This window comes from Apium graveolens, chromosome 8, assembly GCF_009905375.1.
Source record: "Apium graveolens cultivar Ventura chromosome 8, ASM990537v1, whole genome shotgun sequence".
In the NCBI taxonomy this organism is placed as follows: domain Eukaryota; kingdom Viridiplantae; phylum Streptophyta; class Magnoliopsida; order Apiales; family Apiaceae; genus Apium; species Apium graveolens.
In genome coordinates, this window is record NC_133654.1 from 19,180,102 (window position 1) to 19,200,505 (window position 20,404).

At 31.3% G+C, this 20,404-nt stretch overlaps 1 protein-coding gene and 1 pseudogene across 5 annotated transcripts; both read left to right on the forward strand.

Moving 5' to 3' along the window:
* The first annotated feature begins 780 nt into the window (after positions 1-780).
* On the forward strand, positions 781-12,365 carry LOC141678501 (SKP1-like protein 21). Of its 5 annotated transcripts, none has more exons than XM_074484840.1 (12): positions 781-916; positions 1,051-1,201; positions 2,213-2,431; positions 2,878-3,066; positions 3,837-4,055; positions 4,499-4,684; positions 4,776-4,886; positions 4,993-5,074; positions 5,816-5,955; positions 6,092-6,237; positions 9,315-9,426; positions 11,535-12,365. In XM_074484840.1, the coding sequence occupies exons 2-11, from the start codon at positions 1,070-1,072 to the stop codon at positions 9,406-9,408; spliced, it is 1,518 nt and encodes a 505-aa protein (XP_074340941.1). In that variant the 5' UTR covers positions 781-916; positions 1,051-1,069; the 3' UTR covers positions 9,409-9,426; positions 11,535-12,365. The 5 variants fall into 5 exon arrangements, with proteins under 5 accessions (XP_074340941.1, XP_074340942.1, XP_074340943.1 ...); XM_074484841.1 differs by having other exon boundaries at positions 2,884-3,066; XM_074484842.1 differs by lacking the exons at positions 781-916; positions 1,051-1,201 and adding an exon at positions 1,404-1,594.
* LOC141679353 (uncharacterized) lies at positions 11,071-13,230 on the forward strand (annotated as a pseudogene).
* The last annotated feature ends 7,174 nt before the right edge of the window (positions 13,231-20,404 follow it).

The window sequence follows — 20,404 nt, forward strand, 5'->3', positions numbered from 1 at the left end:
TTTGACCAGAAACTAATGATTTTTTTCCTTCGTTCCAAAGTTCGTGAGATAATGGCACATTTGTAGTCAAATGTTTAACCCGATTTACCCGATCCGATCCAATCTAACCCAAAAGATGGAGGGTAAAGTTGGGTTGTATATATATTTTTTGGTAAATGAGTTTCTTTTTTATAAGCAGAATTAGTTGGGTTGGGTTGAATAATTGACTCAAATCCAGTCGACCAAATCCTTGTTAATCAATATCTTAAAACTAACTTTATAGGATTTTTGAATCCCATCTAAATATTTCTTTATAAAATTGTTAATGTTATTACTTTTTAAGTACCCAGTGTAAATTTAAACAATAAATTATTTAAATGAGATATAAAATAATGAAATTTTAAATTAGATGCCCATATAATTTCTAAAAATGCATTTGGAATCATTTTCTTTCGTATTTTTATCTTGATACTATTCTGTTTGAGATATCAAATCTTGAGAGAATATTTTTATATATTTCAAAAAAATGAGTAAATGTTGATATTCATCAGGTTTTCAAAAATGTCTTTGAATCCTGTGTAGTGTTATTTATTATATTACATATCTACACTGCATCTTTTAGATATCATAATAAAAATAATATCTATGCATATTATTTCATATCTATATCCGCTTAATTTCTAAAAATGTCATAGAATCTTATTATATTTTGATATCTACATTACATCTTTTAGATATCATATAAAAAAATTCTATATATTTCATTTCATTCTTATTGTCCTCTTCATTATTTCAATTGCTCTCCAAAACTTAGTTGTTTAAAACCCGATTCTTCTTATACAATTGTTCTCGCGTTCTAGTTCAAAGTGTTCTTGAGCAACTATTGAGAAACTATTACAAGTTCTAACTCAAACAGCTTTCAAACAAATAATACAAGGTTACAATCCCTTACTTTTTACTTATTTAAATTTAATTTTCTGATTACACATCTTCTAGTCGTTTGAACATATATATATGGTCGGAATAGTTAATTCTTTGATCATTGTAATTTGTATTTTTATCTCTATGCAGGTTATCAAATATATTGACCATGTCAAATATTTCAGAAATTGAAATGAAGTCTGCACAAAATGATTCAATCATGTCTACCCAATCAAATATGTCAGAAATTGTAGCAGAGTTGGCCGAAAATGAGACTGAAACAAAGTTAGCCCCAAATAAGGTAACATAAAATAATATGTTGTTTTTTTATATTATAAATATTTTAATAGATTTTTATCAGGATCAAGTAAAATATTTCGATTTTATTCTTGACCACTTATTCAATGTTTCATTGGGTGTATTAAAAATATTAATTTTAAAATAATAATTCCAATTAAAATGATTTAATGTATTTCTAAATACACGATCCTGCCTTCGTGACTCGATGTTTTGCCATACGGGTTCGGGTCAATATCTCTCGGGTTGCTAGGGTTAGGGATTTTGGGATTATAGAATGGAAAGCACAATTGAAGGAATAATTAGGAGTTTTAATCATTTTGATTATTATCATTCTTGCTAATAATTCAAATGGAAGAAAGGAGGGCTTTTAATCTCGTAACTATGGCCATATTCTGTAAGTTATATTATTTTGTTTGTCTTAGACATTGACAATCGTGTTCGTGTCATACTTCACTTTACTTTTATACTAATTGTATTGTTTGCCATACTCTGTAAGTTCTAGTTTTCAGCTACTTGTGTGGTATTAGACATTGACAATCGTGTTCTTGTCGTTTCGTGTTCGTGTCGTCATACTTCACTTTACTTTTATACTAATTGTATTGTTTGCCATACTCTGTAAGTTCTATTATTTTGTTTTAAGTCGTATATTTTGAGCTACTCGTGTTGTTACTGGTTAGACATACTAGTGTTCGTGTAGTTCTGTGTTTGTGTACTCACCTGTTCCTGCTTTACTTTATTTATATAATTGTATTGTTTCCTATACTATGTAACTTCTTTTATTTAAGTCGTATAATTGTATTGTATTTAGTTTTTGTTTTAAGTCTTATATTTGAGCTACTTGCGTAGTATAATCGTGTTCTTGTACTGTCACGCGTTACTTGCATAATTGTAATGTTTATCAAGCTGCATTATCAATTAATCTTTTATTACCTATATAGTATACTTTGTTGGGCTTATATAATCATGTTGTATCTTTCAGTGAAGAGTATTTCTGACAATTTTCTATTTTCAGACCGCAGGGCCTATATATCTTCAAACTGCTACCGGTGACTATCTAGAAGTAGATATTAAGCTTGGCTTGCAGTGCCCCTATATATCCGATGCATTTGAATGCAGGTTTGGGTTTTCTAGGAGCCACCCGGTTTGTCTATCTCCGGGTGTTGAAAAAGAGGCAGTAGAAATGATATTTGGATATTTTCAGTTTTCTGGAGTACCTAGTCACTCTTGCGAGGTTTGGTTCGTGTTTTCTTAATTTTGTAGTTAGTTTGTGCTTCCTGACACCCATTTTGCTTTAAAAGGATTAATTGTAAAAGTTATTACATGGGGACTTTTTTGTTTTGTGCACATGAATGCGTAATTATGAAAGATACGTGGAGTGAATAATATATTGCATCAAAGGATTGCACGTTTACTCATTTTTTTATAGAAGCAAATGACTATGGCCTGTGGGTATATGAGAAACTCAATCTTTACAAAGTTGACAAATGATTCTAAGCTTCATGTTAGCTTGCTGGGTCTTAAGCATGACCATGACTGATAATCAATACATCAATTTCAATTTAGTAAATCCAGCAGACTGAAGTTTCTGTCATAGGATTTGTGACAGCCGTACCTTTGTAGAATTATTTTACAAAGGATATCCTAAATTGGAATTAATATATGTTTTTCTTTGAACAGTGCCAGTTTTATATTGATGAATTTCTCAAGAAGGATAAACACACTCTTTGGATGTTGCTTCGTGCTGCAAACTTTTTACAACTTCAAGGGCTGTTTGAAATGATCCGCGACATTCTTGTTCGATACCCTCAGAAACGTATCCCGGAAGTACAACAAGATTTATTTAAATCTTTCGAGCATTGCCTAAAGGTTTTTCCTTGTCCACTTATTCAATATATAATATTTTAATTGGCCTGAAAGTATTTCTAAATAAACGGTGGTGTAAAATTGACCAATTAGAGAAAAATAAAATTAGAATGGGCCGAGTCACAATACAAACGGGCCGAGAAAATGATATGTTTAAATAGACAATCGTGAGTTCGTGACTCGATGTTTTTACGATCTGGGTCGGGTCAATATCTCTCGGTTTGCAAGGTTTGGGATTTTGGGATGATAGACCGGAAAGTAAAACTGAATTAATTATTAGGAGTTTATGATAATTGTTTATCTTTTATTTGTTATAAACATTTTGATTATTATCATTCTTGTTAATAATCCCAATGGAAGGAAATAGGGCTTCTAATCTGTTAACTATGACCGTACTCTGTTAGTCTGTTGTATTTTTTTGTTTTAAGTCTTATATTTGAGCTACTTGTGTGGTATTAAACATTAATAATCATGTGTAATGTCATGCATTACTTTACTCGTATAATTGTATGTTTTCCTATACTTTATAAGTTTTATTATCTTGTTTATGTCTTACATTTTAGCTACTAGTGTGGTATTAGACATTGTATATCGTGTTCGTGTTGTTCCGTGCTCGTATACTGTTATGCACTACTCTTCTTGCATAATTGTATTGTTTCTCTAGCCGCATTATTAGTTAAGTTTTTCTTGCCCATGTAGTATACTTTGTTGTGCTTGTATAATTATGTTGTATCTTTGAATGACGATTATTTCGGATGGTTTTCTATTTTCAGATGGCAGAGCCTATATATCTTCGAACCGCTACTTATGACTATCTAGAAGTAGATATTAAGCTTGGCAGGCAGTGCCCCTATATTTGCGATGCATTAGAATGCGGATTTGGGTTTTCTAGGAGCCACCCAGTTTGTCTATCTCCAGTTGTTGAAAAAGAGGCAGTTGAAATGATATTTGGATATTTTCAACTTTCTCGAGTACCTGGTGATTCTTGCGAGGTTTGATTCGTGTTTTCTTAATTATTGTTGTTAGTATGTGCTTCCTGACACTCAATTTTATATAAAGGGATTATTTGTAAAAGTTATTATGAGGAAACTTTTCTATTTTGTGCACACCAATGCATAATTATGATAGATACGTGGAGTAAATATTGCATCCAAGCGTAACCCGTTTACTCGTTTTGATATAGAAACAAATGACTATGGCATATGGGTCTGTGAAAAATTCAATCTCTACAAAGTTGACAGATGGAGTCTAAGCTTCATGTTTGCTTGTTGTCTTAATTATAACCGTGACTGATAATCAGCTAATCAATTTTATTTTAATATAGCCAGCCGACTGAGGTTAATGTTATAAGATTTGTGACAGCAGTACCTCTGTAGAATAATTTTACAAATGATATTATAAATTTTGAATTAATATCTGCTTTTTCTTTGAACAGTGCCAGTTCTCTTTTGATGAATTTCTTAAAAAGGATCAAGACACTCTTTGGATGTTGCTTCGTGCAGCAAAATGTTTACAACTTCAAGGGCTATTTGAAATGATCCGCGATATTCTTGTTCAAAACACTCAGAAAAATGTCCCGGAAGTAGAGCAAGAATCTAATTCTTTCGAGCTGCGTGTAAAGGTTTTTTTTCTTGCAGCCACCAAGTTCACTGCATGTTAACCACTGACATGTTCCTTACATTTTGTTATATAAACTTTTTCAATTGATGCAGGGAGATGAGCTAGAGCGTCAGAAAAATCCAAAGGTCGATATACGTACTAGGCTTTCACATAAACTGTTGGAAAAACAGAAGAAAAAGCTCAACGAGGTAGTGAACTTAAAGGTAAAATTACTATCATCTTCAATGTGATGACCATCACTGGTACTATTCTAAGATTTATTTTTTGTATCATTTGCATTGTTATTGGTTGATGTTCTTCCTTATATAGAAAGCGGAGGCAGAACTGGAGGTTCAGAAGCGTGAAGATCGTTCAATTGATGACCTCCTTTCTTTTATCAACGGAGATGGAGGTATTGCCATCTTTTTGCTCCAATTTTTTATGTGTGTCCTGTACTGGATTAAATATATCTGCAATTAGAATTGTTCGCATATTTTAAATTAGATACATTTCTGGTCCTTTTTCTTTTGAGAGGACTAGTAGTCCTTTATGTGTTGTTGGTAGCCTGTTTTTCTTTTCATGATGCCATATCAAAACACAAAAAGAATGGCTTGCAATTTTACGTAGAAAATGAAAGATGTTAGGTGAATCCCAACAATTTTAAAGAGAAAACCATGTTTGCCAATAAAATTATTTAGACGGTGAGACATGCATCCGATCAAATCAAAAAGAAACATACTACTACTAGCATGACTAAGCAGCCATGTTTTCATATATTAGTCGTATCGTTATACGTTAAAGTGTGTTTAATATACTCTTTTGATAAGTTTAGTGCAGCTTCGGTATCTAGTCTGTTTTAAGTAACGAAGATTGTGAAAATTCTCCACACCTACTCATAGTGATTTGCTCATCTCCAAATGATACACAAATTATACAATTATTTTTTTTCTTTTGTAGTACAAAGTGATCTTTTTTAAGGTTTTTGTGGCGTGGTTAGCACATGGCATCTTTCCAATGATTCTTTAGGCACTTAGCTGATAGTTTTCCCTTGCTTCAAACCCTACAGTTTCATAGTGTAGTTTAATGAAGACAAGGAGATTTTATTTTTCATAATGCAAAACATCAATATTAATTAGGTCCATCATATATGCAGATACCAAAGGGGGTCAAACCTCAAAGAAGAAGAAAAAGAACCGTATCAAAGGGAAGGAGAAAAAGAAAACTCTTTCCGGTAGTGCTTTTGCTTCAACCGAGGCCCCTGCTTTAAAGGAAGTTTCCGAGAACCGTGAGCAGGTCAGGCACATGAAGTCCATTGTTTTATTGTTGGTTATTTCCGACACTTCTTCCCGGTAGTGTATTGTGTTGTTTGTTACTGCAAAATTTCATGCATAATTTGAAGTACCTAAGAAGATGTATGTTAACATTTTAGGACATGAATGAATCCGGTTCTGCAAATCGTAGTGGTTTTGCTGATGATGCATTAAAGATATTGGGCACTCAAGATGAGAGCTTCAATGTAGAGGGAGATTATGATGATAATGATCTGGATCCTGCAAAGATGAAAGAAATTGATAGGTTAGCCTGTTAATTTTATCATTTACAATATTTTTGGATCACCATACTTTTAAAACTTCTCTTGGGAGTTGTAAGACAATTATCTCAGTACAGAAAATTGACAGGGATACCGGTACTTTTAAGTTTATGAGTGTGTTAGATATAACTCATTCATTTGAGGGAACTGTATGATATGTGTGTGTGTATTAACTTCAATATCTAGACCTGACGTCAAAGCAACGAGAAACAATAAATTTTTTAGGGAATAACAATATAACATTATTTTTTTCCTGTGGATGTTCGACAAATTTACATTTTACAAAGACGATAAGGTATAAAATAATATTTTCTTGGAAGTAAAAGATAAAAGAGTTTACCAAAAAAGATTTTGATATGGAGATTCATTTGCCGAACATTTCCTCGACTAGGTGATGCTGAGGCCATTTACTAATCACGGCCTTTTGAATTTCGTCCGATTGTTGTAGAAATTGTGATGATAATTGATAAATACATAATTATTATATATAAGCAAAAATTAAACAATATGAATTTGTATCATTATTACTAAAACTGAAAAATGAAATCAATAAAATATTTTTATTTGTACGGTAAATAAAATATAGACTTTTACATTTTTTGTTTATTACATTTTCTTAGGGTAAATTTGTCTTGTAGTATGTGACCCAAACTTTGGTAGTCAAATGTAGAATATTATTTTAAACTTGAAATCATGTCAATTATTTTTCATCACTGTCTTGTAATATTCTATTATTAATATCATATTGTTGTCATGTTAATGTCAAATATTAGATAGATAACAGTTCACTTGTTCCAAATGGGGACGCTGATTTGGATTGACTGCTCTTTGCACATGAATGCCTTTGTTTACAAAGAGGTTCTTGTTACTTGATTTTAGTCTTGAACATTTTTATGATATTTTATGAAAGGTGAGGTCTCAGTTTGTTTCATTCATTTAGAGATAATTTCAATTTCGTCTCACCTCTTGCCTTTAATAATCGACATTAAATAACATAGGTATGGACATTACGAGTCTTGATAATCGACCTTAAATAAAGTAGGTAAGGACATTACGAGCGGAAGATCATATATATTTATATTCTGTTTGTTTTCTTACATTTCTTCCCAATAAAGAAATAAAATTGTTGTTTTCATTAATAGGCAATGTTAAAAATTTGGAACGTAAATTTTTTTTTAAGAAAAAAGTTTATGTTAATTATGTAGTCACAAAACTAATGTATTTATTAGGTAAGGACTGTAGTTAAATAATTGACACAATTTTAATCCACTACACTATTTTTTAGCATAAATGGGGTCGACAAAGGCATTGATGTGTGATAGAGCAGTGGAGGTTCATCCACTGCTCTTTTGTACATCAATGCAAAACCGTTGGCGCCCTATGTCCTAATAATAATAATCATCATAAAACCCTTGTCGCTTGTCTTGCCTATTGCCTTAATAACACATACATGTAAGGTCATTACTTTTACCTAGAACTTTGAACAGGATTGCCTTGAAACGATCATGATAAACTTATATAAAAAAACGAAACAAAAATGTTGCGTTTATGCATGTTTATACATAGCAGTGTTAAATTTTTTGGAAAATAATATGTGATTTATAATTTTTTTATTAATTAGGCAAACCACTTTATTAGGAAAAAAGGTTGGGGTAGGGTACGGATAGAGATAAGTAAACAACTGAACATGATATAATTTTGATTGATTTCTCTTTGTAAATTTATGCCTTCGTTATGTATTTTTACTTGGTTTTAGTCTCAACCAATTTTAGGTGATTTCTCAAAGGGCAGTTTTCATTCCTTTATATTTGGTATCACATAAAATTACATGGAAGTGTTGGATTGATTGCTATTTGCATGTTTGCTTTTTGGTGAAGACGAGTACTACCCACCGGAGTTTAGTTTTATACAATGTTCTAACAAATAATTAGTTCGGTGGCATCTAGGATAAGCCGGTTTTATTCATTTGATTATACTTGGAACTTGATTATTTGTAAATAATTTCTGAAATTTTGGTAAATTTAAATTTTTCGCCAGTGTGGTATATATGGTATGTGGTCAACAAGAAATTGGTTGTGAGTAAGTTTAAGATAATAAATATAAATAAAAAACAAATGCTATAAAAAGTTTGTACAAATTTTAATTCAAAGCTTGTAAGCATAAATTTCATGCATGGTTGGATTCTAATGTGAAACTATTAGCATGTACGCAAGAAATATGCTGCATAAATATGTATAATACCAAACTAAACATATCCAGTAGTTAAAAGGGCCCTTTTGATTCAATTCATGTCCCGTGTCCTGCATGTCTGGAGAGGGTAATATGTACGCAGAACATGCCCCTATTCCGAAGAGCAGGGAGGCTGGTTCCATGAAGACCACTGTCTTAGTGCACTATAAAAATAGTATGTGATAAAAATAAATATTAGCGAAAATGATAAACCTACGAGAATTAATCTTCGATTTTAGATGCTTTTGTTAATCCTGATGCCAAATCCTCATCTTATGCACCACGTGTCTACAATCCTTAACTTTTAATTTAATTTTGTTGATCACAAATTGTCTTCGCCAATTTCTCTTCCCGTAGTGGTGAAATCATCAATTGTGAACAAATGTCATTGTCTTTTTGTTCATCATGTATTCTCCGACTTCCAAAAGGGAGAAACATAGATTTTGTATTATATGTATATAGTATTATGTTTATTGAGTTACCTTCAAATATGCGCAGTTGCACACCCATAAAGTTGTCCTTACTATATGTGTGAAATTTATGCGCATTGCGCAGTAAACTTTTGTTTAGCCTTCAGACAGCTGCAGTTCTTTATTGCTCGCTTCCTTTTTTATGTTTTGTTTTGATTGTATAAATCTTACGCGCATCGCACTGATTCATGCATACAAGGGAAACAAGCTTATTTCTACAGAATTGTTTTTGTGAGAGTCATGGTTTAGAATACTGCATGTTCTGAAAAGCATGTTAGTGTTACTGTTTTGCTCTCTACAAATGTACCTTTTACCTTATTTCCTTTTTATTTAGGATTCTTTTTTGTCCTTGATTTGTGCAGGGATGTAGAGGAATTAGCTAAAAGGTTTCTGGAGTGGGAATTGGAGTTAAAAAGGAGGGCCGAGTTAAAAAGGACTTATTCGTGTAACATATGAAATTCCAACAATGATAAGGTACCATTTTATTATTTTGTTTGAAATGTGCAATAATGTTTACAAAAACAGGTAAGCTAAATAAATACTAATAACTTTTGGGATAGTGGTCCTTTTTGACTCAACTGAAAACAGGTGGTCTTGATTATCTGAACTCAGTTCACTTGGCCCCAACCACCAACTTATTACACTTGTTAAGTAACGTATCAAATTGATATACAAAATATCCATATGTATCAAATTGATATATAGTCCAACTTAAAGTATAATTGGCGATGCGCTGAATCATAACGCTTAGTACCTCCGAAACAGCACCAACTGAGCGTCGTCTTTAAAAACCTATAACTACCTATTATATTATTGGGAAATCAGAATCTATAGTACACTTCAATTCTAAAAATTGTGGTTGGGTTCCATTTATAATGAGGATAACGGAAAAGTGTGGAATTGAAAGTTGGCGGAATAGAAAATTAGGAGATTTTTTTTGAAGAGAGATGCAATTCAAATGAAAATAGGGAGGATGCGGGTTTGGTACGTGTGAATGGGCTAGGGGTGGAGTGGGAGGAGGGTTGAGGACCGGAAATGATGTTTATGCGTTTTAACATGTACGTATTTTTATGTGTTTTATGTATAAATTTGTCACAAGAAACACAAAATTGATTGGTGGAAAAAGTCAGTGGGTCTTAAATCTGGAAAAAATTAAATTGAGATTAATTCTACAAAAATGCATACTTTCAGAAATAAGTCAATACGATTCGTATTGTTATACAATGTGTTCGTAAATTTGTGTTTGTTTATCAAAATTATTTTATTGGCAAGTGATCGATCAAGACACAAATTTTCAAAATCTCTAGAGTCTTAGCATGTCAAATTAAGTTACAAGACCCCATAGTAAGTTATAAGACCCCATAGTTGGTGTAGTGTGGTAGTTATAACTAGTCTACAGTCTACGTACTTTCCTAAAAAAATCTAACGTTATCAAGCTTTGTTTTCACTGGATGATCCCATTTGTAATTTTGGGCAATGTTACGATGATTTAAGATTGTGGGAATAGAAATTGGAATACATTGTTAAAGAGTAATCATTTGATTAAAATTTTGTATATGTGAATTATTGAATATAATGTTGTGAATTTATTAGTTGTGCATGTTTGTAGTAGTTTTTATGAAATATGTGCATATATGCGGGAAATATCAGATGAATCGGGACATGCTTGAATTGTTTCTAAAAGCAAATACATTATTATTTTTTTGGGTTGTTGGATGGGTTTCATCACTCATTGTTTTTAATCATTTCAGGTTTTTGTTTTTATAAAGTTAATGAGGTGTCTCTTCCGTTATCTAGGTAGTTGTGCACCATAACACAAGTAAAATCGGACACCTACTGCTACTTAAAGAATGATGGCTGATGAAAGTTCAATGGGATTTTTGTTCAATTTTTTTAATTTCTTTTGTTGATTCAATCAAAAAACAAAGTTTAATATGACTTGTTTTGTTTTTCACATTGTTAGGGTCATAAAGTTTTTTGTTTTATTATTCATTACAATTATAGTCGTCGTTCTATCTCAGTTTATGAACATGCATTAAAAAAAACTAAATTAAGTATTTTTTAAATATCGCGATGATATGTTTTTATTTTATTACAACACAACACCTTATAGAACTAATGGTCAACATGTTTGAACAAAAGTTTGTTAATTTTGTATACAAAGATAGTTTTTATTTGATGTGATATGTGTGTATATATACACACATATAAGATAAATTAAATCCAATGTATAATTTGCACATTGTATAAGGTTCTCGGTGATCGTCATTCCCATACCAGTGCCACATAAATTTATTTTGCCTCAAAACCGCCCCATTTCCCCGCTTCATTTTTCCCGTCGCCCCGGAACGGAATGGAGCGGGACATTGCAATCAAAATTATTATTTGAGCACTAACATGATGCTTGATTCTTTATTTGTAATCTTAATCTAGAGCATGTTATGAAGAGTGAGGGACATTGCTATCAAAATACTAATATACAGTTGTGTAGATTTTTACTGCCGAAAAATATTTAAGTCTGCATATGCTGAAATACACTCATAATCTCTTCCTGTTATGTTTATTGTTTACTCTGGTTCTAGCTAGCAAATTCTGAGCTGGAGCATGCTACAAGGAGCCACCTGTCATCTAGTGCAGGAGTCAGAAGGCCCTCTTCTTCAAGCGGCCCAGGATCAAGACCTGCTACACCAACTGGACGGCCTACTTTGACCTCGGCCTCAAACCTACACCGGCTTCAGCCTCTAAACCCTCATCCATTATCGCATCCAAACCATCTGTCACCATGACCTCTAGACCTATGAGGTCTTCAACACCTTCTCGTTCCACCTTGCCTTCAACTAAGCCCACAGTCCCCGCAAGATCTTCAACACCCACATTAAGGTCTACTGCAAAATCCTCTACACCTACAGCGGTAAGATCCTCAGCACCTGCAGCTACTGCAAGATCCTCCACACCCACAGCTACTGCAAGATCCTCTACACCTACAGCAAGGTCTACTGCAAGATCCTCTACTCCTACATCGAGGTCTAGTGCAAGATCCTCAACACCAACTAGACCTTCTGCACCTGCAACAAAGCCTACATCCAGGGCAGCAACACCAACTCGTAGACCAAATACTCTGTCAGCGTCATCAAATGCATCTGCTCCCTCAGTAAAATCTCCTTCAGTTGTGAAAGCAGCTCCTAATGTGACAAGAAATTCAGCACCTCCGCGACCTAGCTCCTCTACAGTGAGACCAAAACCGTGGAACCCAGTGGAGATGCCAGGTTTCTCTAATGAAGTGCCACCTAATTTAGGTACTTCACTTTCTGACCGGCCTACTTCAGCTACCAGGGGCAGACCTGGTGAGCCTAGTGTTCGATCAACTTTAATTGATCCTGCTCCTAATGGAAGGATTAGACGTCAATCATGTTCACCATCTAGAGGACGCCCTCCAAATGGAATGAATTATAACACTGGAAGCTCTGGTCCTGCTTTAAATCGTGCATATGCTAAAGTTAATGACAACGTGAGTCCTGTCATGTACGGAACCAAGATGGTTGAGAGGGTTATAAATATGCGTAAACTTGTGCCACCAAAGCAGGATGACATTCACCTTGTAGTAACTTATCTGGCAAATCTTCGTCTCCAGACGGCTCAGGATTTGGAAGAAATTTTTCTAAGAAGTCGATGGACATGGCTATAAGCCATATGGTACATTTCTTATCTGCCCTGCTTTCTAGATCTAATTCTAAAAAAATAAAATTATTTCTTATACTGCAATCATTTGCTTTAATTTAACAACCTATCGCAAATTAACCTGGTGCAGTTGCTAATAATTTATGTATTGATCCTTCGTGGAGCAGGATATAAGGCGGAATATTCCTGGAAATCTAAGACCATTGATGACAAATATACCTGCTTCCTCCATGTATAGTGTAAGATCAGGGCCTGCACCGAGAAGCAGGACAGCTAGTGTTTCAGACTCCCCTCTTGCAACAAGCAGCAATGCCAGCTCTGAAGTAAGTTTCAATAACAATGCTCTGTGTGTGTAAACAAGTGAATTTGATGACGATTTTAACAGTGAAAGGGGTGTTCCGTCCCCTGCCAGTGTTAGGGGAAGGTGATAACTAATTGACAGTTGACAGTTTTTTTGTATAAATTTTAAGGGTCCTCTTCCCCAACCATGGTTGGTTGGGGCAGTGCGGAAGGTCCTTCGGTAATGAATCATTTCACAAGTTTTTATTCGATTAAAACTCAAAAATAGATATAACCGACACAATTTCAAGCGATCAAGCGATTAAGACAGACGAAATTTCTTATTCTTCTCCTTTCACAAGTAAATTTATATTATTTTCATTTTTTTATGATTGTAAAGTAATTAAATTTGAAAATTCGAATCAAGTGATAAAAAAAGGAACAATAAAAAAAATTCTTGTAAAAAATTTCAGAAAAAATGTAGGAAGCCACATGTATTTCCGCAATGAGTCATTGTGGAAGCTATTTCCTTCTTTAATTATTTTAAAATAAAATAAATATATCATCCTTGTATTTTATTTAAATTTTCAAATTTTTTAAAAATATTTTTAAAAATTTATATTATAATAAGCAGTGTATTTTTTTTGAAAATTTTTATTTTATTTTCAATTTTTTATAAATTTTTTAAGTAATTTATATTTGAAAATTCGAAAAAGGAGGTTGGTAAGAATGTATTTAATACTCCTTCGGCAGGAGGTAGGTGAATTTGCAGAATTTTTTTTTCTTTTTTTCTAAATAAGTTTTTTTTTGTGTCCCAGAAAAAATAATAAAAATTTTTAAAATTCATTATAAATTTGATACTCCTTGTTGATTTTATATAAATTTTTGATATCATTTTTAAAATATTTTTGAACATAAATATTGTTGATTTGACCTTCTATTTTGGTAAATTAAGTACACTAAAAAAATAAAAAATTTAACAAATATAATATTAATTTTAGAATAATTTATTTATGATATAAAGTCCGGTTAGAAGGAAATAATATACAATTATGTATCAAAATATTTTAACACATCATAACCACGAATGATGTATTTTGAGTGTAAATTCTATCATTTTTTTCGAAATAAAAATTTTGTACATTTAAATTTGAAATATAAATATGAATATATATATATATATATATATTCAAATATAATAAATTAAATATTTATAAAGTGGGCTTCTTATGTTCACATTTATATCTTTCGAAAAGTATTTTATAAATTTAGTAAAAATATATTTCATTAAATAATACAATGTTAATAATTTTTATTAATATTACTCATTTAATTATTACTACTATACATTATTTTGAGAAACGTGTACACGTAATGATTTTTGATTCATAAACGCATGGTCTCGTGAGTTTACGAATCAAAAACTTTCTTGGATAAACGTTTCTCGAAATAATCTAATAGTAATAGATATGAAATGAGTATTATTATATTTGAATTATAATTTTATTATTCAGGGATACATATTTTTACTTAATTTATAAAATACTTAATTTTATTATAGTTGAATTATTTAATATTGACAACAAAATTTAAATATAATATAAGGATGATAAATTTATTTTATTTTAAAATAATTAAAGAAGGAAATAACTTTCGCAATGAATCATTGTGGAAGTACACGTGGCTTCCGCAATGAATTATTGCGGAAGTCCATGTGGCTTCCTCGTGGACTTCAGCAATGAATCATCGTGGATCCGTTGTTGGTTCATAAGCAGCTCGGAATCAACCGTGTGGAACTTTTGCCAAATTTTAATTATAACAATAACCCTAGTACAAAATTTGTACCAGACAAAGAGGATTTTCTCTCATGATTTGTATGTAATGATGACGATACTTTAAATTATTATTTTTTAATTCAAAAAAAATGAAAATACACTAAAATGGAATAAGAAAACATATATTTATACACGAAGCACATAATTACACTCAGTAAGGGGTATTACATTAAAGATGCATGTTCTTATTAGAGATAATTACATTTTGCATCTCTTATCTTTCATGTAAAAACAAACCTGTATAATTACTTAACAAAAATCAGTTGACTACCCTTCACTTTCAATATTGAATACAACATGCACCACAATTCCAATTTTTCCTCTTCAAATGAAAACATTTTCAACATAAAATTGTCCAAATGCTGCATATTTTATTTGATTTTAAAAGTTAAGGCAGTGAACTGTATTTTGTATAATAGTCATACAATTTTATTTTTGAATAAAAATTAGGGGTGGAAAATTTAGTTAAATCTTCTTCTTGTATGCATAACTAGTATATGCATTTTTGGGATGCTTGTAGGATCTATCCACGCATAATTCATATGAGTATAACTTAGCAAAAAATTAAAAAATACAGTAAACACATTTGCAAGATACAATGTAGAATACACAAGTCATGAATGTCCATTCAACGTATATTTTGAATGGACATGATGATTAAATTTATTTTTCTATTACATATATATATATATATATATTAGCTTAAAACCCGAACAGATGCACAATTTTTTTTAATATTATATAATTTTTTAAATAAAATATTTTGAATTGAATTTTTTAAATTTGTTCATTAAATTTTTTTACTTTTACCCTTTTAAATTATATGATTTCATGATAATTATATTAATACACATATATGTTCATAGATTTTTAAAAATATTGTAGCAATTTTATAGTTTTTTGAGAATAAAATTACAATATTTCTATTATGTTGGAACTTTAATCAAAATATTATTTTAGAGAGTTTATTACTTAATCGATAAACTATAAGAGCTATTTGAAAAGGACAATAGTCCTGATGAATAATATAATTTATTGATAATTTTATGTGTGTTTTAATAATAATAATAATAATTATGTTTAGTTAAAAGTTAATTTTTGGTTCATATTAATAGGATACGAATTATGCTTAATATGATATTAATTTAATTTATCCCGTATTAGTGGTTTACTTTATTTTATTTTAGCCCGAAACCCATTACTACAACCAAATTCAACTAATTAAATTGAGTCTAATTTTAATTTTTTATGTCCGGATCAATAAGATAATTTTGTTTTAGCCCAATTAATTAATATATATGATTTTATTTTAGTTGGTTGGATTATATTTTAATTTTCTTGGATGTTAATATGTATTATTTTGTTATCTTAGTTCAATAGTATAATTTTTTAGACGGATCAGTAATATTTAATATTTTTTCTTAAGCCGATACACATTATATTAACTAAATTCAACTAATTATATTTAGTTTGCTTAAATTTATTTTAGTTCGAAATATCAATTAGAATAATATATAACTAAATATGAATTATAATTTAAAATTGGTAGAAGAAATTGACCTTAATATCAACTAATAATAATATAGAGTTGGATATGAAATAGAATTTAAATTGATATAGGAAGTTGACTCCAATATCAATAAGAATTGCAATTGAACAATCAACTAACTGACCAATTAGATATAGAATAATTGGTTAAGGATAATTAAGTAATTTCAGCAAGTACCGACCGACCGACTACCAAATTTTTAATGTTTCGTCTATTATAATATAGCATAGATATATATAGTTCAATTCCACTAGAAATATTATTATAATGAAAATTAGAAATTAAAAAAAAATCTAAATCACGTTGAAATATAGCATATATGGTATGCAAATCGATCATTAGGAGATGGAGAAAAATACAGTGAAGTCGTATTTAAAAAAATTACCGTTTGACTGGAAAAATGCCTAAATATATATATATATATGAGAGTTATTTTGTGATGCCCTCAAATCAAGGATTTAGATTGAAGACTCACGACACCTTATATAATAATATCTTGCATAAATAAATAATAGTAAACAAGTCCGAAAAGCTACAAGGATATACACATGATAATGTATGAAACAAGATACAATTACTCATCAATATTATAAAATTATTACAACATTTTTTAAAAATAAAATGTACAATTCCTTAGATGACTAATTGTATCTATAATCACTCTTTCATCCAATATACATGCACTCTTAAGGACGATGCACCTAAATCTCACATTCTTTTTGCTCGTCAAAGTTAAATAAACAATAGCAAGGTGAACTATAAGCTCGGCAAGTAACGATTATAATAATTGTTAAAAAAACTATTATAATGATTAACTAATAACTTGGCAATAATATCCCACAAACGGGTTGGATCATTGTTTCAGGGTACTGAGGGTTGAAGATCATAACTTTGAAAAGATTGGCTAACTTGGTTCAGGAAAATTATTATGATCAACTTTCTGTTAAAACATTCTAAAACCAAATTTACCTTTAAAATCAAATCATATTTTTTTATATGAATAGGGCTTAAAACACAAGAAATTTTTTTCTGTAAAATTTTAAAGTTCAATTGGAATGTTTATCATTTATATATAATACGGTTGATCAGTCTGTAGTGACCTCCATTCCGGTCATAAAGGTACCTGAGGTACTATATCGGCCTTTTAATTACCGGTCCATCTCCGAGATCCATATACTTGGTTGGATCGTTGTTACACGGCCATTTACGCCTCAAATCTTTAGGATTTCAATGAAAACATTAATATTGGAAAATCATTTGCATTTAAAACACTTTTCATTTTTAAGCATTTACCAACCTTTGAAATCATTCAGACTTCTTCAAGTCGAAAATCATTCTTATTTTCATTTTGGGGATTCAAGTATAGAAGTAAAGGTATTATGAAGGAACGTAAGTTCAAATGTGATCAAGGGATAAACAAAAGTATTATCAACGCATGAGTTTTAATAAAACAAAGGTATTATCAATATACATACATTAATAGAAACAAAATATTGAAACGAAACAAGGTACGCATAAAAGGGAACAAGCTATTGATGTGTTAATTTTATAATATCGCAAGTGCCCAGTGTTTGTTGTTAGAGGATACAGGAAAGTATGGGTCGTATTCACAAGGAGACTGTTTCGAGGATTTTAATCTAACTATTATAAATTGTTTCTAGAGAAAGAACGACTGTTGAGTAGTTTTAACTAACTAAATAGTGCAAATAAGATGTGTTTAAAATCAGTTAACTAAAGTCTAGGGCAATGCAGTTACACCATTCTTACACCAAAATATTCACAGAAATACAACAATTTACTGGGTCGAGTAGTTAAAGTAAAAGTTTATCTTTCAAGAAGTAATATACTTTCAGAAATCCAATGATGCTCTCGCACACATCCTCAATTTTCTTAATCGTATGTGTGCCTCTAGTGAGTAATTTTTTTCGATTTATTACTACTATTTGCATTCAATTAATCCACGATATTGATCAATTACACAGACTAAACAATAAAACATATCAATTCAAGATACTATTTACCCATTAATCTACTAATAAATCAATGCATATTCATGATGCAAACACTGCTTTCGTTAAGCACTAGGATGAATCTACTCACTCATATTAACAATAAAAGCAAAAAGAATAATGATGAAAGCCATAGAAAATATATGCTAATAACTAAAAAGAGATAAAAATACCTTAAATTTTGTATAAAATAAGAACAATAAATCCAAGATAAATCCAAGTGCATACAATGGAAGAGATAAAGAATAAAACCCTTGCTCCTTGTATATAAGTACTTAAGTATGTCTCTATTTCCCTAACTAATGATAAAAAATAATAATAATAACTAAAACTATTTTCTAATAATAAAATCTGATCGTATTTCTATATTAAAAGTATTTTTATGTTCTAATAATAATGTAAAAAGAATTACATAAGTGCGTAAGTAGAAATTTAATGTAAAATTCGCAGCTATTTTTTCTCCCCAGTTTCTGGGCTCTTTCAGTCGGACTTTGCTTTTAGGCCCATATCTAAATTATGAAAAATCTCGCAAGCTTCGCGTGGACTGTAAGATCATCAAAAACGGATTTATGGATCTCTAGATACGGCTCAAACAGTATTTACAGTCCGTATAGCCAAATAATACAAATTTTCTTCTATTTTCACTCCAAAATAGGTCTTTTCACTCCAAATTCTTCCAAATCAAGGATTTTTTATTTCCTACAATAAATAAATTAAAATATATTAAATAGATATCCAAATTAATGCAAAATATAATTAATATGGGATAAAATCATCTAAAAAATATATATAAATATATTATATCAAACATCCCCACACTAAGCATTTGCACGTCCTCGAGCAAATGAACAAAATAAAACTAAGTCATGACTAACTAACACCGTTTTTGTAGATGACACGATTGCATTGAGCATATGCAACAAACCGCTAAATCCCTAAGCAGCCCTAGTAGGACGAGTGTTGTCTCGTGAGAGTTTATAGTGAATATACCCACAAAATTTATTTTTTTCCTGCCAAGTCTCAAGTATGCAACATATCAAATTACTTCATATGGGCCTGAAATTAGCCTAGACACATAATAAATGTTGAATTGATTAGACCTAATATAGTTCAATAACAAAGCCCAATTAATGAGGTTCGAAGCTACAACTGTTTATTAATTTCGTAATTAATAAATAGGGTAAATTAACAACTCATTAAATGTGTCCAATAAAGGATACAATTTTGTGAAGAGTAGCCTCCAAGGCACCTAAACCAATAAGGAATATGCTTCCTACATTTTAGGACTCCAATGTCCATTCAAAGATATAGACTTGCTCACTAAGTCTCCTAACCCTAGTCCAAGGGGTCTCACCCCTTCATTCAGAATTACGTTTTGGTTTGATTCTCTAAATATACAGAGATACGTAGGCATCTTGTGAGGGCAGTTTTTAGCCACGAAACACAAGCGCAACCATTAAAGGCCTTGAGCTCACGAACCCTAGAATTAAATACGCCTAATAAATATAACTTAGTTTTTTATCTATGCATTTGGCGCCGTCCGTGGGAAGAAGACAACAACCATGGAAAAGATACGGAACACATAAGATTCACTGTATTCCACCCTCAACACTCAATGGGGCGAACTTTCAGGAAAGAGGTCCTTGTGGCACAACCATCAACTCAAGGGATGAATCCCCCACTTAATGAAATTCAAGGAGAGAAATCTCAGTTGTAGATGGTGCATGCTCTCATAAACACCCGCACACATTGATTTCAGATGTTTATGATTGTGATTCCAGCCACCACTAACCTGCTTTATGGGAAGCCTATATATCCAGAATAATGATTGTTAAACTGTTGAAGAGATCACCTCATGAAGGAGGCCATCAATAGAAGGCTATGGTCGAGTAAAGAACCCCGTTGCCAAAAGGCATTTTTAGCTCCGAAGATGTGAAGGGATGCCCAAACCAAAGGAGAGGATCTGCGTTCATGAAGCACAAATCCATAAACTCCCACAAGCTTTGGGATAATAAAATGATTAAAATCCACTAGCCATGACTCAACTTATCAATTCTCCTATTAAAGAACTGAATGTCTCAACCACCATTTTTGGAAAGTAG

Excerpts from the sequence above, each read along its gene's own strand:
- LOC141678501 (XM_074484840.1), top strand. The coding sequence starts at position 1,070 with ATGTCAAATATTTCAGAAATTGAAATGAAGTCTGCACAAAATGATTCA. Across the intron at positions 2,432-2,877 it reads TACCTAGTCACTCTTGCGAG|TGCCAGTTTTATATTGATGA; the intron begins GTTTGGTTCGTG and ends TTCTTTGAACAG. Across the intron at positions 6,238-9,314 it reads AAGATGAAAGAAATTGATAG|GGATGTAGAGGAATTAGCTA; the intron begins GTTAGCCTGTTA and ends TGATTTGTGCAG.